At 36.3% G+C, this 20389-nt stretch overlaps 1 protein-coding gene across 1 annotated transcript; it reads right to left on the reverse strand.

Moving 5' to 3' along the window:
• Window positions 1-6055: 6055 nt before the first annotated feature.
• Window positions 6056-7258, reverse strand: LOC142149654 (uncharacterized). The gene has a single exon (XM_075204970.1). It carries the CDS (start codon window positions 7256-7258, stop codon window positions 6056-6058), a length of 1203 nt encoding a protein of 400 aa, XP_075061071.1.
• Between the last annotated feature and the right edge of the window lie 13131 nt (window positions 7259-20389).

Genomic DNA, 20389 nt, shown 5'->3' on the forward strand with positions numbered 1-20389 from the left:
TGTTTTACATATATATTTATGTTGTTTTATTGTTTAAATTTACATAATCTTGTCACTTTTTTACTTGTCGTTTTGTCATAGTGTTGTATGTTCTAACCTCCTGTGTGCAATGCTACAGAAAAGTTGTGGTGCCTTATAAATAAAAGATCATAATAATTGAAAATAAATAGTGACCATGAAAGAGCATAACTAATAAATGTAATGTAAATTATAGCGACTACACTCAGCTGAAAAGGGCCGTTATAACATAAATGTGAGTGGCCACTAGAGGGTGCAGCTAGTGGATTGTGTAAAGTTACTTGGATGCATAGGACTGAGGTTATCATATTCAGCTGCATAACATTCTGCACATATATAGGATCATGCACCCTCTACTGTAAGTCATAAGGACATTAGAAGTCACCAAGGTGATCCACAACAATATAAGGGCACAATGCTGAAAGCAGGATACTTTTATACAAGACATATAAATCCAAGATGACAACTAATATCCTTAATAACATACAGTACATTTACATATTAGCACCACTTGTATATTATATTCACATCACACTCTCCTTCCCCCTCACATCTATTTTCCCTGGGAGAACCACAAACATGAGGGAGCACATGAATTTAATGTGTCCTTCATCTGAAAACATCTCTCAGCAGTGTAAAGATACCAGGGATGGTATCCACCAGTGGGTTCTCTAATCACTGGGGCACAACTCCAAAAGGGTGAAAGAAGTTGATTTTTATTTTAAAACTCACACAACACAGTGAATAGTTCCAGATTCCAGGAAGTAAATAAACCCAAAGCTTACAGAAGGCTCCGGGAAATACCCGCTAATTGTCTGTATCACTGATCTGTGGATTTAGCAACCATACAGTCTGTGACAGTGATTTGTGGTAACAACCAAGTCAATTGTCCTCTGTCGAAATAGGGAACAGTTCTGTGTCTCACAGCCTGGCATACTGACTAACACCACGGGCTAAAACGATGATGCAAAGAACAGACTGACAGAACCTGAATTCCTGCTCATCCTTCCAATGAAGTAGCACACTCTCAGTATACACCCTAGATGTATACCCTGCTGTAGTAATTTACCCCATAGTGATCTATATGGTGCTATGATGGTGCTCTGGGCTGATTTGGGGCTCTGCTTGTCCTATCTGTCCCTACACAATAGGGCTCACTGAGAACATAATCAAACTGCCTCCCAACCCACATAAGCTGGAATGCTTGTTATGTGCCAGTCATTAAACAATAAGCTCATATTATCTATGGCTCACACCTGGCTGCATTTTCAGAAACCCCTTGGTAGATAATATGAAAATATAAACATTGAATTACGCAGATAACTAACTTTTACCACACAATATCCCATGTATTATGTTCCTTATAAACAAATTTGTATAATCCTGCGTTCTTACACCAAGTTGTTACACTACTGCACAGTGTATGAATATTTTGCGGTTATACAGAAGAAAGGGGGTGTGAAGAATTTGTTTTTTGTAGTTTACTAGTGGGGTCACCCTGCTTCCTCCACAGAGAGCATAGCCATCTTGGTGGTAGCATTTATTATAGACTTTACCACCTCTGGCCAATATACTTCACCTCACGGTGATAAATTTAGAGATAACATGATGAAGGAGGCAGATCAATATTCCCTCTATGGGGTACAGCCAGCACTATTTATTGGAATCTCCTGCACATGGATACAAAGTATCCGCTACTGTCTAATGATCATGGTCACCTTTTTGTGTCTTACTGGACATTATGGCCAGTGATAAGAGGGGGGCAGAGGGAGAGGAGAGGGAGATGGAGATGGAGGGGACAGAGGAAGGTGAGAGAGGGTTAGAGGAGACAGGACAATGCAGGAAGACGAAGTCAGGGAGGAATGTGAGATTTTGTCATGACGAAAATTGTGTTAGTGCACAATATTGTTCCCTGCTACAAAATAATTTTAGGGAACCTGGCAGCCCGTACTCCGCTCAGGTGGCGTCATCAATTATGGGGTTAAATATGTGAGGCCGTGAACGCGGTGGGGCCATTAAAACGGTCAGTGGCTCACTGCCGCAAAAGATTTTCAGATATAAAGAGGAGCCTTAAGGAAAAAATGGCTGAGGAAAGGAAGGCAGCAAGACGAGCAGGTGGTGGATCCCCCACTTTGTGTGGAATACACTACATATGAGGAGAAGCTGTGGGAGATATATGCCCCGGGAAATTGTAGAGGGGGTCAATGTGCAGGATACAGATGCACCTTCATTTGGCCAACCAGCTGGTGAGTTATTTGCAATTTGTCCTCTAACAGTTATGCAAGTACACGTGACTTTTTATAAAAATTTATTTGTTTTTTCCAAAAACATTTTTCAAATATACTGTATATATTTCAAATGATTGTCGCTGCAAAATACTTTTTTATGCTTTTTATGCTTTTTCTAATACATCTAGATTCGCCTGTAAGAAACTCCGCTCCGAATCCAACGTCTACTCCTCCACCTTCTGTGAGGGATTGTGCCCCTGAAGAACAAGCAGGTGCGTGTAGTCTGTTTGGGGGGATAAACAATGGTGTTAGATGTTTTTATGTGCAATGTTGGTGAACATGTTATATATATTGATTTTTATATGGTTTGCAATGAAAACATCATGTACTACACAGAGGGAGAGCTAAAAAAGTAATAGCTTACCCAAGAGCACTGCCTTGCAGTATTTTGCTGCCAGCACCATCATATTTGTGTTTCCAAAAAATTTGCTTTTCTATCCCCCTCACCCAAACATAGTCCAAATGTAGCAACACTACAGAACCCCTGTGGTGCCTCATAAATAAAGGATAATAATAATTTTAGAAACAGAGTGGCCATGAAAGGGCATAAATGGCAAATCTAACAGAGCAAAGAACCCATAAGTGAAGCATATGAAAGCAACCAAAAGTAGCTGACAACCCTCATATAATGTGAAGAGTGTCATTATGACATAAATGTGAGTGACCACTAGAGGGTGCAGCTGGAGGATTGTGTCACAGTGGAAGTATAATACTTTTATATAAGACACATAAAGCCAAGGTGACTACTAATATCCATATTACAGGTAAATTGTACAGCGACGAATAAAAGTCTCAAAATTCAAAGATTATTTTATGAGATCAGTAAATATGCCTCGTTGGAATTTGATGAATCCAAGTTTCTGCAACGTTCTTTTATCTAAGCTTGTTGACTCACAAGGAGTAAGCTTGGACTGCTTTATCATAGAAGTGCTACTGTGTATTTTTAAGGTTAACGTCTGTTAAAAATAGGTCATGAGAAGGACTGGATGAGCAGTGATCTAATTTGGTTCCCTAAATTTGACATTTTTAAGGTTGAAATTGTTCTAGGGCATTGATGCTGTCCTTGTGAGAGACCTCAAATGTAGCTTTGTGTACTTCTCAGAGTATCCCTGGTGGTAAGAACCGATTGTCATGATAAACTCTTCCCCTCCAAACATCTCTGACCACATCAAGAGATAGACCTCAGCTCAACCACAGAGCTCTACTTCTGACCTTCCACTCTCTCTCGCTCTTTAAACCTTTTTCCACTCCCATCTCTAAGACTTCTTCCAATCTGCTTCCAACCAATGGAATTCCTTTCAAAACTCATCTCTGCAAGCTTGCCTATCACACTCCCTCCTAGACCATCATGTCCACTCCAACTATTTCCTCTGTCGACCTCATTTACTCATGTCCTACCTGCATCAACTGTCTCTCATTACTCCCTCTCTCTAGAATGTAAGCTATCATAGGAGGAGTCCTTTATTCCCTAAACCTCATGTATGTCAATCTCACATGACTTTGATATGGCAAAGTCTTCTGCTGTTTGTTCACTCTCACACATGGAACTCATACTTGTATCCATACTAGCCGTATGCCAGCTCATGAGTATCCATGTACATGTTGTTATACTTAAATGTATTTATGTATATGTTAAAAAGTTTATTATATTCACATTTCTCATATCTGTAAGATGAACATCATATTTGTAAGCTGATTGTCCAGCACTATGGTATCTGTGGTGAACTATATATAAACAATGATGATGAAGATGAGGAATGTCGTCAGAAGTATTAAAATGAAATAAGTCTGTGATGGAGGCTTCAATTTCGAGAGCTAAAGATCAAATTAGAAGCAGTGATTAATCCAACCACATTCAGTAATGTTGTGGGACGTTAATGAAATGAAACGATAAGAAAATCCCTCATAACGTGTCCATAAAATTGGAACGATTTATGGGAAGGTTATCCATAATGGCCATTGCTATATGGGAGTGTTGGGTACAGAATAATTATTATTTTTTTATGCAAATAATGCAGCTCAAGTAGGGCAGTAATTTTATGCGATGCCCTGGAGGTGGTCTGAGGGTATTAGAGCTGATGGATATGTATATATATATATATATATAATGGATAAATGTGTGTTAAGTTTACCTCATTAGCCACCTTTACACAGTGAGTTGTTGTCGCTCTGGATGACCGGAGACAAGGAAAGACAGCAGCTAGCAGGGAATACTAGGTATGTTTTCTTTTACTCAGCAATTGCTGATTGTCAGTATGATTATGTGCCTGATTCATCAAGTCATGCAAACTGAAAGCAATGTGCGCTTTAATTTAAAGTTCCCAGTAATCGGCTCTGCAGACTCTCGAGTGCAACAATTAACCGATCTGAAAGACCTATTCAATTAATGTCACCTGCTAATAATATAGGCATTAATGATAAAAAAAAAATTAAAAAGTGTATTTTTATTTTTTTCCCCAAATGAAATTCATTTATTAGGATGTTTTTAATGTCTACTAATCATAAAATACACTTTTACAGTTCCTCCTGATTACAAACACATGTTATATCATGCATACGAGACTGTCATCACTAGTAATCAGGACTAAAACTAGTCCTGTAGCTGGAGCAAGAGATGCAGCTGAAAATCAAGTACCTGAGAGATTCCCAAAGCTTGACACGTGTTTGGCACTTACTGTAAAAATAATAATAAAATAAGGAGCACACTCATTCCCTGCCCCGTTCCCTCCAAGAAATCGTAACCTATAGTAAATGTTCTTTGTACATTGCTGCGTTTAGTTGTGAATGGTCCAGTTCTGGGCATGTGCAGATTAAGTTAGCGGTTTATACGCAAAAAATCGGCATTTATGTTCCCTGATGAATCCGACCCTGTGTTTATATTTCAGTTTAGGCAAAAAAACAGATAGCCAATACATTTGCTGTATGTTACTAATGTGTTCTTTGCTGTGTTTTCATTATTGGTTGTCATACTGTCAGCATGGATGATCACCTAATTATCACCCCTGGTTACATCATCTATAATGTAGAAGAGTGTACAGTGCTCAATACTACTGAATATAGATAATAGTTCCACAATCAAAAACAGAATCTCCACATTTATCAATGTCAGATTTTATTAAACATCAGTGTGATAGAAACAGCTGCAAGTAACATAAATGGTAATTACAGATATTGTGTGAACATGGTCCTTCAGTCTATATACAGGTCAGTGCTGTCTGATGACAATCACTATAGAGTATAAAAAAATACTTTTGATGGTACCCTGGGAAACAATATGTCCTTCCGGGAATTATTTAATAACATGGTGTGAAGAACTAGGATGTGCTGTAACCCATAGCAACCAAAAATCAACTATTAACAGTCCAGTGTCATAAAACCAGCAAATGTGATGATCTGATTGGTTGTTATAGGATACAGCAGCCAGTATTTTACATTCAACATTTGCCAAATAATTCTTTCTGAGTACATAATTGTTATAACAGAGGGAGATAAGGCAGTAATAGAAAAGTATGAGGGAAAGAATGTAGAGGCTATAACATAGATCAATAGATCAATAGTACTGAGAAGAGCTGCTGAGACTCAGCTCCCAGCACTTGCATGAGCAGAACAGCCGTATATTACAGAGATTAACAAGGGCTGACACGTCATTATTATCTAGATTTAGTTATATAGAGCTTTAGTTCATATCAGGAGTAACATGCCAGGTGGAAAGATGTCCCCAAGTCCAATAACCAGACTGCTCTAGTCTTTTATGGTTTATATCCTGTGTGAATCCTCTGATGTCTAACAAGATGCGATTTCTGGATAAAACACTTGTTACATTCAAAGCATTTAAATGGCTTCTGCCCTGTGTGAATCCTCTGATGTTTTACAAGATTTGTTTTCAGGGTAAAACATTTGCTACATTCAGGGCATTTAAATGGTTTCTCTCCTGTGTGAATCCTCTGATGTTTATCCAGGCTTGATTTCTGGGTAAAACACTTGCTACATTCAGAACATTTAAATGGTTTCTCTCCATTGTGAATCATCTGATGTCGTACAAGACTTCCTCTGTGGCTAAAACACTTGCTACATTCAAAGCATTTAAATGGCTTCTGCCCTGTGTGAATCATCTGATGTTTTACAAGATTTGTTTTCAGGGTAAAACATTTGCTACATTCAGGGCATTTAAATGGTTTCTCTCCTGTGTGAATCCTCTGATGTTTATCCAGGCTTGATTTCTGGGTAAAACACTTGCTACATTCAGAACATTTAAATGGTTTCTCTCCATTGTGAATCATCTGATGTCGTACAAGACTTCCTCTGTGGCTAAAACACTTGCTACATTCAGGGCATTTAAATGGTTTCTCTCCTGTGTGAATCCTCTGATGTTTATCCAGACTTGATTTCTGGGTAAAACACTTGCTACATTCAGAACATTTAAATGGTTTCTCTCCATTGTGAATCATCTGATGTCGTACAAGACTTCCTCTGTGGCTAAAACACTTGCTACATTCAAAGCATTTAAATGGCTTCTGCCCTGTGTGAATCATCTGATGTTTTACAAGATTTGTTTTCAGGGTAAAACATTTGCTACATTCAGGGCATTTAAATGGTTTCTCTCCTGTGTGAATCCTCTGATGTTTATCCAGGCTTGATTTCTGGGTAAAACACTTGCTACATTCAGAACATTTAAATGGTTTTTCTCCATTGTGAATCATCTGATGTCGTACAAGACTTCCTCTGTGGCTAAAACACTTGCTACATTCAAAGCATTTAAATGGCTTCTCTCCTGTGTGAGTCCTCTGATGTTCAACAAGAGTTGACATGTGGGTAAAACACTTGCTACATTCAGAACATTTAAATGGTTTCTCTCCTGTGTGAATCCTCTGATGAACAATAAGGTTTGATTTACATGAAAATGTTTTGTCACATTCAGAGCACAGATAGGGCTTCTCTTCTTTTAGATTCATCATGTGTTTTACAACAAATTAGTTGTAGAAAGGTTCTCCTATTCAGAAGTGAAGTTAACTGCTATACAGAAGAATTGATCACTCTAGTATATATGACTTGTAGGTGAGTTTTTTTGGTACACTCAGATGCTCAGAGAACAAGGACCTTTCCAAGATGTCTTCTGTTATTAATGGGAATCCTGCTCATTAATTCACCTGTAAGCAAAAAGAAAGCTAAAATTTAGCAGCCTAATCATTATATTAATGAAACTAGTTTAACAATAGTCATGTTATATTGGACATGGAATACAATTTTTTTTTATACTCTAACAACTATGACTCGGACATTGACCATTGTGTTAATTTTTGTGTACATTGAGACAGAAACATACATACTTAATAGAAAACTGTGAAGTCCTATCTGTACACTCACACAAGACAAGAAAGTTGTGATATATCCACAAAGGAGATAATAGACTTGCCACTGACTTACTATTATTAACAGTGTACATATTTAGATGTAGGTGTTGCTCACGTGAGTAAAATTCACAACAAGTACAAGAAAGAAAAAAAAGTGATAAAAATTAAGCACTCTGGAGTAATTTAAATATATATTTAGTAGATCATGTGGCAGCAACTTATAGGGTGGTCCTGTCCAGTACTAGTAAGGTGTATATAATAAAGTGACCACTAAGTGCATATCTACATATACTCACAAGAACAAATTTTGTGACACTAAGTGATTACCCAATATTAGTGATAAACAAATAAATATCAAATAAATAAACACTATACAATAGGCTGCTCTTTCCTTGACACCTGTTCCAGGTATATATCTTCAAAGAATCACACAAGAAAAAGCACAAAACAGTGCAAGAATAGCAAACAAATTTAAATAAACAGTGATGTGCTCTAAAAAATATCCGTGCACCAAAGGAAATTAGATATAAATCTTATCTGACATATCTGTTCTCCTCTGCAAGTATTTGGCTATAGAATCTCTTAGGAAAAGTTATGTTGTGCTTATAAAAAAAATGTAAGGAATATCATAGTGTAGCTCTAAGATTGGTGCTTTTTAAAGTGTGATTATATATACGCACACACATATATAAATATATTGTTAAAGATAGAAATATTGCCACACTAAATTCAGTATCATGTATACAATTGTTTGCTCATGAAAGTATTTGGACTTTGATCTTAATTGTACAACAAAATTTTGCTTATAAGTTTACGGTAAAACACATTTATAACAATACAATATCTACAACATAGTATCCCCTAATATTTGTGTATACTGCTGTTAGATTGCAATAATAACTATATAAACATTGTTAATACAAAAACACATCCCATGTGTACAATAAAATATCTATAACATAATACCTATAAATGTTTGTGTGTATATCAGTATATTCTTATTTATAATATAATTATCTTACTCTGAAGATTTCTCCTTCTATCTCTTTCCCTCCTGATCATTCTTACTGTTCCATCCTTCCAGCTCTCCAGCCACCAACTCACTAACACTGGGCTGATACTGCCTATTTATAGTCATTCCTCCCCATCTCTCTTCAATAGTTCTCGGGATGACCAGAAGGTTCTCAGACTGTTTGTCTCCAGGTCTCTCATGTAAATCCCATTGACATGTAAATGAGGTATAAACATTCCTAAGGCCACTTGCTACATGGGAAAATTCTAATTAGACCTTGGCAGGATCTTGCATTCTAATTAGATCTTCGCAGTCTCTGACATCCTGTTATGTCAACAAATGGACCTATTGTTAAGTATTCACCTATTGTCTAGGCAGAGAGTGTCAGCAGAGTGACCTGTTTTAGATATCTGCAGTAACTCATTTTAATATTGTTCATTCTTAAAAATGAACTATAATAAAATATAGTAATGTAAAAAAGATATTGCTCAAGCGCTGCAATTAATAAAGAGAGAGATGATATGTATGTGTTGTACTCAGCAATGATAAGTGATGGTTAGGGGAACAAGATACAAATATTTAACAACGTTATATAAAGTCATACAACATAATATGTTGCAGGTACATGGTGTCCAAATGTATGACTAGTTCAAATAGTATATAAATATACATAAACTGATTTGTAAAGGCAGATTATTAATAATATTCATCTAAATTACGCCAGAATGATAACACCCTTAAGATGGGTAAACACTACAAAAACTTTAGACCAATTAGTTGTCTCTAACGATTGTATAAACGACTGAAGTCCCGATCAGCAGCCGATTCAGGTGTACACACTGTACCCAATTACCTTCATATCTCTGCTCTTCATCTGTCATAACCATTGGCTACAAGTGACAGCTGACCCGGGTGTCGGTGGATAAAGCAAAATGCTCCATGAACTTTGTAAGATTCAGAAGCTAAGATGTTACTTTCCACACTGCTACATAAGATAACAGTGTTTCAGCAAAGACTGACTGCAGGTCAGACACCAGCTCCGTCCGCTGATACTGATGATCATGCCGGCACCTGTGACTTATGGTCAGACTCTCTGTGTCAGGAGTATAATTTATGTGCTGCAGTAACTTCTATAGACTTTGCTACAATTAATTTTAAGTGGAATCACATTGTTAGATTAATTTGAAGAAATATAATAACAGTTTAACAAAATAAATTGCCGAGGATCTAATGAGATATATTTTTACCAATTTTATTTAGTGTACAAAGCACCAATCACTTTCCAAAAATTCATATTATAATTTAATATTTCACTTGCAAACTTTACTAATTGGCCAGCACATAGGATATGAAATGTTTTTAATGAAATAAATTAAGCACATATTTTTTTTTCAAACTTAGTCTGTTAAACAGTGCCCTGATTCGCATCTTTCCCCCTTTTTCTTTATGTATCATGGCCAAAAAAATTCTGGGGAGCAGCTCTTAGTTAGAGAAGATTAAATATATGTGAGATGAGTTATCAGTCCACACATTAAATTGTATATGTAGGTGCATGGAAATATAAAAAAATAGATTATACACATAATACACTAGGTGGTGCAGAATTTGTCTTTGGTGCGGATGCTTCTTCTCTCTATCTATAGATGAGTAAACTACAAACATCTATCTCACACTCACTTTTAAAAAACAAGACTGTTCCCAGCACCAGGGATTGGTACCAGAGCTAACACTCTTAAGAAGCCTTCAGCTACTCACAAACACACCAAAATACAATCAAAACACAATTTATCCAAATTTACCTCACTGAAACATTACTTGCAAAAACATAGCGTTATAAACAGAAAGACTGTTTGAGACATAAATGATTCTGAGAACAAAGCCAGAATGTTACTAAATGTAATTTATTATGACAACAATTAGTCACAGTGCTTATTGGTAAATGGTTATTAGACTGGGAGATATTTTAATGGCGAGTGGGGAACATCATTTAAGACATAACACTTAATTCACTAAAATAAAGAAAATCTTAAAATGTTATTAAATGTAATTTAATATGACAACAGTCACAATACTTATTAGTAACAAGGTTATTAGACTGTGACCTTCTGTAATAGTAACAATATACTTAAAATTAAAAAGAAAGAGAAGGCAGGAAATACAGAATTGGATGCACATACTTTGGCATAGTAAAAAGCAGGAAGAATTGTACAAATTCTCAGGTGAAAGGATAATACCCAAAATTACAATTTTAGCAAGAAATAATGTAACATATACAGTGTCCAGTACTGAGGTCTCAGGGTATATTTTCATTTTAAATGCATGAAACAGAAAAAACATCAAGTATCCATATTCAGCATTGTACAACTCAGTTGTACAAATAAACTAGTTACCCATTTACAGAGAACGTCACCTCTGACTGTACAGTCCAGTCTCATTGCCTTTGATATTTCCAGTCACTGCATAGTATTGATTATTCTCACCAATATAATATTGTTTACATGATCTATCAATATTTAACGTTTTCTGCATCTGCACATTTCAGGGACAATGACTAATCCCTTATGCTTGTCTCTGCAGCACCTCTGTGGTGTCTCTAAATGCTGGAATTACACCATACTGACTATCAGTGGACGGCAAAGTTTTAAAGTGAGACATTTTTGTCTCCTTATCTATATCAAGTAAGTAATGTATGAGTAGGACAGCAGTATAATGCAGAGCTCTGCAAGAGCTGCCCTATTGTCATTGTGTGATTGTGTACTGCAGATTTATTTCTTAACACTTAGACCATCCCAGAGGGAAAATGCCCCAAGTCCCCTTGTTAGACCACTCTAGTCTTCTCTGACATTTAACAAGGCCTTGATGTTATATAAAACACTTGCCACATTTTAAATATAAAAATGATATATCCCCTGTATAAATATTATTTGATTCATAGAGATAACTTGTTGGAATTAGTGGCGCTATATAAATAAATCGATGATGATGATACATATACTACATTCAGATCCTCAGGGCTACTTTCATGTATAAATCCTCTGGTGACAAGTGCTTTCCTCTCAATTAAACACTTGCTACATTCAGACCATTTAAATGGTTTCTCACCTTCATTCCTGTGTGAATCTACTGATGTTTTGCAAGATCTGACTTTTGGGAAAAACACTTGCTACATTCAGAGCATATAAATAATTTCTCTCCTGTGTGAGATCTCCTATGTGCAACAGGATTTTAATTATTAGCAAAACACTTATTACATTCAGAGCATTTAAATGATTTCTCTCCTGTGTGAATCCTGTGATGTTTTACAAAATACCACAGTACTGATAGAGAATATATAGATATATTACACACATGATACCACAGTACTGATAGAGAATATATAGATATATTACACAAATGATACCACAGTACTGATAGAGAATATATAGATATATTACACACATGATACCACAGTACTGATAGAGAATATATAGATATATTACACACATGATACCACAGTACTGACAGAGAATATATAGATATTACACACATGATACCACAGTACTGATAGAGAATATATAGATATATTACACACATGATATCACAGTACTGATAGAGAATATATAGATATAATACACACATGATACCACAGTACTGATAGAGAATATATAGATATATTACACACATGATACCACAGTACTGATAGAGAATATATAGATATAATACACACATGATACCACAGTACTGATAGAGAATATATAGATATATTACACACATGATACCACAGTACTGATAGAGAATATATAGATATATTACACACATGATACCGCAGTACTGTACACATAACTTTACACCACAGTACTGTTAAAGAATATATTTTATTGCTAAACTATGTTTTCTATCATATTTATTTATATATATACAAGTTAACCCGTGCATGATACTCATGCATTTTTTTGTCAAATAATGTCAGTATACCAAATTTCAGGTCATTCGGATGAGCCCTTTCTGAGAAAATAGTTTTTTCCACAGACACACACACACACTAACACACGCCGCTACACATGCAGGGGCGGATCTAGAAAATGTTTGTTCCCCGGGGGGATGTTAGGGCGGGGCGATTTAGGCCCCGCCCCTTTCCGACTTCTGAGGCTGCCGGGGGCTGCACAGTATGTGCAGGTCCGCTCGGCAGTGACAGGCAGGGACAGTGTGCTGCCCGGCTGCTCTGATTGTGTTTAAAACACAGCAGCACACTGTCACTGCCAAACGGACCTGCACATACTGTGCAGCCGTCGGCAGCAAACCCCTGCCAGGGGTGGGCGATTGCAGCGATCGCACCCCCCCTGGATCCGCCACTGTACACATGTGTGTTCATGAGGTAAAATTACCTCACGAAAATGAGTTTGACCCCTCAACTCGTCAATAATGTCAGTATACCAAATTTCAGCCCTTTTTGAGGTTTTTTTTCCACACACACTAAGAATTTAGTAGGTCAGGTAACCCGTGCATGATACCCATGCATTCTAGTCACATCAAGCTACTTAAGGTGTTAAAAACTCCCCACTATCACCCCCGGCAACCACCAACCACTCCCAACTGTCACTTCTCCTTCAAGAAATATATAGGTCAGTGTATAACTCTGCCCAGCAGGTGGCGCTGCAGATGGGTTGTTTTTTTTCACACACACACAGACAGACTAACACACGCCACTAGACATTTATATTATATATATATATATATATATATATATATATCTCAATTGTTGGTTCGTGAAACTTTTTGGGGAAAAATTTTGGATTTTAAGATTATGGGAGAACTAAATTATTCCTGTCCCTACATATGACTCATACAGTGTAATTGAAAAGCTATAAATGTTCATCATTATATTTACACATATATTACAAATGTACATTATTATTTTGCCATTTCTCCCCATCTCTGTTCAATTGTTCCCAGATGACAATAAAGTATTCTCAGACTGTTTGTCTCCAGGTGATATTTAAATTAGGTTCTCATAAAATGTGTTTTCTTTCATCAAAGCGGCTTCTCATGTAAACCTCCCTGACTTGTAAATAAGATATAAATATTCCTAAAGTCACTGACTACAAAGGAAAATTATAATTAGACCTCAGCAGGTGGCAAAATCTTCTAATTTGATCATCACAGTCTCTGACATCCTGTTATGTCAACAAATGGAAATTTTGAATAGGATTCACCTATTGTCTATGCAGAGGATGTGAGCAGATAGATCTGTTCTATGTATCAGCAGTATCTCTGATTTCGTTATGATTCACCATAAGAAAATTAGACATAACACACATATATAAATCTCCAATGATTGTGATAATATGTTTAGCACAGTGATGTATGTTTATATTTAGTGTAAGAACTGTCCAGAAAGGGCAGAGTTAGGTGTGAGTTGGACATCTTACCATGTATTACATTATGTGGAACTGACATTCCCTGTTTTTGAATACAGAGTTCATATTGAATAGCATTAATAATGTCGTTGGTGAGTGCAGAGGATCGTATATTTATATAAATAGATCCTGTATATTACAAGCAGGATAACACTCAGAATGAGCACAAAATCATATTAGGTTAATACATTTGAGGAACAATGTTGCTCAAATGGATTAATCTAATAAATGTATTTATGTGTGTAATCTGAGTGCTTGTCTGATTGTAATATACAGGCTCTTTTTTACTATATGGTGCTCCCTGCCTCTGGCCCGAATCTGTACAACATACATGTAGGTGCTGCAGTGCTTATTATGTGTATACTATATCATATATAGTATAATAATATATAATATATATTAAGTGATATAAGGCTATCTGTCCCGTTTCGTCCAACTCTCCTGTGTCCTTTTACCTCTCTCCTGCTAACACTCGCAGTAGAAAGTTCCACTTCAGAATACAATTCTAATTCTCCTGGATCTCTCTGTTGTATTTGACACTGTTGACCACTCTCTCCTCATACAGACGCTACAATCCCTAGACTTGAAGGCACTGTCCTATCCTGGTTCTCATCCTACCTATCTAATCGCTCTTTCAGTGTTACTTTCTCTGGATCCACCTCTGCTCCGCTTCCTTTATCAGTTGGAGTTCCACAAGGCTCAGTCCTAGGTCCTCTGCTATTCTCTATCTACACCACTTCTCTTGGAAAACTAATAAGCTCCTTTGGATTTCAGTATCATCTCTATGCGGATGATACACAAATTTATCTATCCTCTCCTGATCTTTCACCATCTGTGTTGTCTCGCGTTACTGACTGTCTTTCTTCCATTTCATTTTGGATGTCTTCTCGCCAACTGAAACTCAATCTCTCAAAAACTGAATTAATAATATTCCCCCCCAAAAACAGAAGCTTCCTGCCTGACATTTCTATTTCTGTTGATAACATAACCATAAATCCCACCCGCAAGCTCGTTGCCTAGGTGTAATCCTTGATTCACAACTGTCGTTTATTCCCCACATCAACTCTTTATCTAAATCATGTTACATACACCTAAAGAACATTTCCAGAATATGCACATATCTGACACAAGACACCGCAAAAACATTAATTCATGCACTCATCATCTCCTGCATCGACTATTGCAATTCCCTCCTTACTGGTCTTCCCAAGGTCAGACTTGAACCCCTACAATCTATTTTGCACGCAGCGGCTAGATTGTTTTTCCTTACAAACCGTTATTCCTCTGCTGAGCTTCTCTGTCAATCTCTCCATTGGCTGCCTGTATTTCAACGAATCCAATATAAAATTCTCAAGGTCATCAACAAAATTGCACTGACATACATTTCCTCACTTGTCTCGAAATATCTCCCTACTCGACACCTCCGTTCTGCACATGATCTACGTCTCTCCTCCACTCTCATCACATCCTCCCATTCTCGGTTACAGGACTTTTTCCGGGCTGCACCCAGTTTGTGGAATTCCCTCCCACGCACAGTAAGATTTTCCTCTAGTCTTCAAATCTTCAAGCATTCACTGAAAACCCACTGAGAACCCTCTTCAGACAAGGTTATGAGATTCCTCAACCATCATCTTAATTTCCCTAGATTACCCTATTACCATCCTCTACACTGCTATCGCAAGACAACAACCCTCTGACCAACATTGCCACACACACTGCACACTCAGTACTTTTACCTTTGCAGTCTAGCTGGTCCATTGTGCAATATGATGTAGCACATGCCCTTGTGTTTCTAACTCCCATTGTCCTATAGATTGTAAGCTTGTGAGCAGGGTTCTCTTACCTCTCTGTCTGTCTGTATTACCCAGTATTGTCTTATCAATGTTTGTTCCCAATTGTAAAGCGCTACGGAATTTTCTGGCGCTATATAAATAAATGTTGATGATGATGATGATGATGATGATGACAATTCAAACTCCTTAACTACAGAGAGTGACCGGGAAAGGGCATAATTAACAAATATAATGTAGCAAAGAACCCAGAGGTGATGTAAATGATAGCGACTACACATTGCTGACATCCCTAATATAATGTGAAGAGGGCCGTTATAACATAAATGTGAGTGACCACTAGAGGGCGCAGCTAGTGGATTGTGTAAAGTTACTTTGATGCATAGGATTGAGGTTATCATCTACAGCTGCATAACATTCTGCACATATATAGGACCATGCACCCTCTACTGTAAGTCATAAGGATATTAGAAGTCACCAAGGTGATCCACAACAACATAATAGCACAATGCAGAAAGCAGGATCATTTTTTACAAGACATATAAAGCCAAGTATGACTACAAATATCCTTAATAACTTACAGAATATTTACATATTAGTACCATTTCTCACTCGGGCACAACTCCAAAAGGGTGAAAGAAGTTGATTTTTATTTTAAAACCCACACAATACAGTAAATAGTCCCAGAGTCCAGGAAGTCAATAACCAAAAATCTTATAGAAGGATCCGGGAAATACCTGCTAATATGTCTATATCACTGCTCTGTTTGATTTAGTGGGATTTAGCAACCAGACAGTCTGTGACTGTGATTTGTGGTATCAACCAAGTATATTTTCCTCTGTCGAAATAGGGAACAGCTCCGTATCTCACAGCCTGGCATACCGACTCACATCGTGGGCTAAACCAATGATGGAAAGAACAGACTGATGGAACCTGAATTCCTGCTCATCCTTCCAATGAAGTAGCATACTCTCAGTATGCACCCTAGCTTTATACCCTGCTGTAGTAATACTCCCCATAGTGATCTATATGGTGCTATGATGTGTGGGCTGACTTGGGGCTATACTTGTCCTATCTGTCCCCACACAATAGGGCTCACTGAGGACATAATCAAATTGCCTCCCAACCAGCACAATCTGAAACCCTTGTTATGTCCCAGTGATTAAACAATAAGCCCACATTATCTATGGCTCACACCTGGCTGTATTATCAGGAACCCCTAGGTAGATAAAATGCAAATATAAACATTGGATTACACAGATAACTAACTTTTCCAACACAATATCACATGCATTATGTTTCCTATAAACAAATGCATATAATCCTGCCTATATACTCCAAGTTGTTACAATATTGCACATTGTATGAATATTTTACTGTTATACACAGAAGAAAGGGGGTGTTTAGAATTGTCTTTTGTGGTTCTCCAGTGCAGGTATATGGGCAGATGTACACACAGCTGTTCTTACAGAAGACTATACTGAGCACTTCATTTATGTACTACTGTCTGCTTACTGGTACATATGGATTGAATTTACATTCATAAACTTTGTCCGTTTGCTTCCATTGCTCACTAATTAGCTACAACTAAGCTGTGTTGAACGGAAGTTATTAGGTCCGGAGATTATATATTTTTTGCTACATCGATTTCGGAAGGTACTCCTATAATAAGCTGTGCTTGCAGATGAACAATTATAGGAGTACCTTATGAAATTTTACTATAGCAGCTATTGAGTGGAGTAATTACTGTGCACAGTAACTAACATCTTTACTCCTCGATTTAACAGTCTGTAGACTGTATAGAAGACACTTCAATATTTGGGAATCAACCTCTTAGTTCTTCATTTTATATTTAGTTTTTATTGTGTTTTATTAATTATAATAAATTTGTATTATTTTTAGCTTAGCGCTCTCTTTTTCTTTTTTGTTTTCTATAGGAATTTGTATTCAGGCTCCAGTACCCATGTAAGAGAGCTGTAGCTTTATAGATCACTGGTTTTACACTGTTATTAAGTCATTTAGCACCCGTCTTGTTTTTGGTTTTTTTGGGTTAATAAAGTAAACTGACAAGGAACTGACGAGTTGACTTTTCAACAATTTTATTTAGTGTACACAAAGCTCCAATCAAAAACTCAAATTATGTTTTAAAATTTTGTTTGCAAAATTTATGAAATGATCAGAACTTATGAGATGACATTTTTTAAACTTAGTCTGTAAATCTGTGCTCCGATTATAAATGTTTTCTCCACTTTCTTTTTTTATCATTGCTAAAAGAATCCTATGAAGCATCTCTTACTTAGAGAACGTTAAATATATGTGAGATCAGGTATCAGTACACACCTTAAATTCTATATATAGGTGCATGGAAAAATTAAAAAATAGATTATATACATAATACATAATTACAGTATCTGTCTTTGGTGCGGATGCCTCTTCTCTCTATCTATAGAAAAAAAAACCTCAAACATCTATCTCACACTCACTTTTTAAAAACAATATTATTTCCAGCGCCAAGGATTGATACCAGAGCTAACACTCTTAGGAAGCCGTCAGCTACTCCCAAACATGCCAAAATGCAGTTAAAACACAATTTATCCAAATTTACCATCATTGCAACATTACTTGGAAAAAATATAGAATTATAAACAGAAAGACTCTTTGAAACATGAATGATTGCAAGAACTAAGCCAAAATGTTATTAAATGTAATTTAATGCAACAACAATTAGTCATAATAATCCCTGGTAACATGGTAATTAGACTGTGACATACTGGAATAGTAAAAATATACCTAAAATAAAATAGAAATTAAAACACAGGAATTGAAGAATTGGACCCACATTCTTTCTGCCGTAATCTGTGGCATAGTTAAAGGCTTGAAAAATTGTACAAATTCTCAGGTGAAAAATTAATACCCAAAATGACAATTTTAACAGGTAAAAATGTAACATTTACTGTGTAAAGTACAAAGGCCTCAGGGGATTTTTTCATTTTCAATGCATAAGACAGAACAAAGTATCAATATTCGTTATTGCACAATTCAGTTGTACAAATAATCTAGTTACTCATCAACAAAAAATTCACCTGTAACTGTTCAATCAGGTCTCATTGTCTCAATAATTTCATTCCCAACATAGTATTGATTATTCTCACCAATGTAATATTGTTTACATGATCTATCAACCTTTGGAGTTTTCTGTATCTGCACATTTCAGGTACAATGGTTAATCCCTTTTGCTTGCACCTCTGTGGTAAAAATAAATGGTTGAAAAATAAGAATTGTATATCCCTTGATTGAAAGCTATATGATACACAGAGATAACTAGTTTATAATACATATGCTACATTCAGATCCTCAGAGTGACTCTCGTCTATGAATCCTCTGCTGAGTGACAAGTGCTTTCCTTTCAATTAAACACTTGCTGAATTCAGCATATTTAAATGGTCTTTCTCCTGTAAAAATCCTCTTGTGTTCAACAAGAGCTGAACTTTCTGTAAAACACTTGCTACGTTCAGAGCATTTAAATGGTTTCTCTCCTGTGTGAATCCTCTGATGTCTAAGAAGATATGATTTTTGGGTAAAACACTTGCTACATTCACAGCAGTTAAATGGTTTCTGCCCTGTGTGGACCCTCTTATGTGCAACAAAATTTTACTTTTTGGTAAAAAACTTGCAACATTCAGCACATTTATATGGTTTCTCTCCTGTGTGAATCCTCTTATGTGCAACAAAATGTGTATTATGGGTGAAACACTTGCTATATTCAGAGCATTTAAATGGTTTCTCTCCTGTGTGAATTCTAAGATGTGTAACAAGATTTGACTTTTTGGCAAAACACTTGAAACATTCAGAGCAGTTATATGATTTCTCTCCTGTGAATGGCTTCATTCTTGTGTGAGTCCTCTGATGTATGATCAGTTATTATTTATAAAAAAAACATTTGTATCATTCAGAGCACAGATAGGGCTTTCATATTATTCTTGAGCAACAACTTACTTGTAGGTTTTTTCAATTCAAATATTAAATAAGATTGTGTGAATTTGAAAGAGATTATGAAGAACTGATGATTGTATTCTGTATGACTTGTAGATGAGGGTATATTTTTGGAACACTCAGATGTTCAGAGTACAAGGTGCTTTCCGTAATGTCTTCTGTTTTAGTGTGATCCTGATCAATTCACCTGTGATAATAAAATATGGTGATATTTAGAAGTCTAACTATTACATTAATGAATTTACTTTAACAGTAGTAAAGTTAAATTGCACAGGGAACATAAATATATTTAATAGACAAATAAATATAAATCAATCATTATCCATTGTTTTTACTTTTGTGTACGTTGCCACACAAACATACATACTAAAACAAAACTATGAAGTCTTACCTCTATGCTCACACAAGACAAGAAGCTGTGATAAATCCCCATATTAGTTTAAGTACTCACCACCCAATAGCTATTAAATTAAGTATTTTACATATTTTGTTGCAGGTGTTGCTCATGTGATCAAAACTCACAATAAGTACTCTATAGAAG

Source organism: Mixophyes fleayi, chromosome 4, assembly GCF_038048845.1.
Source record: "Mixophyes fleayi isolate aMixFle1 chromosome 4, aMixFle1.hap1, whole genome shotgun sequence".
Lineage (NCBI taxonomy): Eukaryota > Metazoa > Chordata > Amphibia > Anura > Limnodynastidae > Mixophyes > Mixophyes fleayi.

What these genes read in the sequence shown, in the direction of transcription:
- LOC142149654 (XM_075204970.1), bottom strand. Translation starts at nt 7,258, where the DNA reads ATGAATCTAAAAGAAGAGAAGCCCTATCTGTGCTCTGAATGTGACAAA.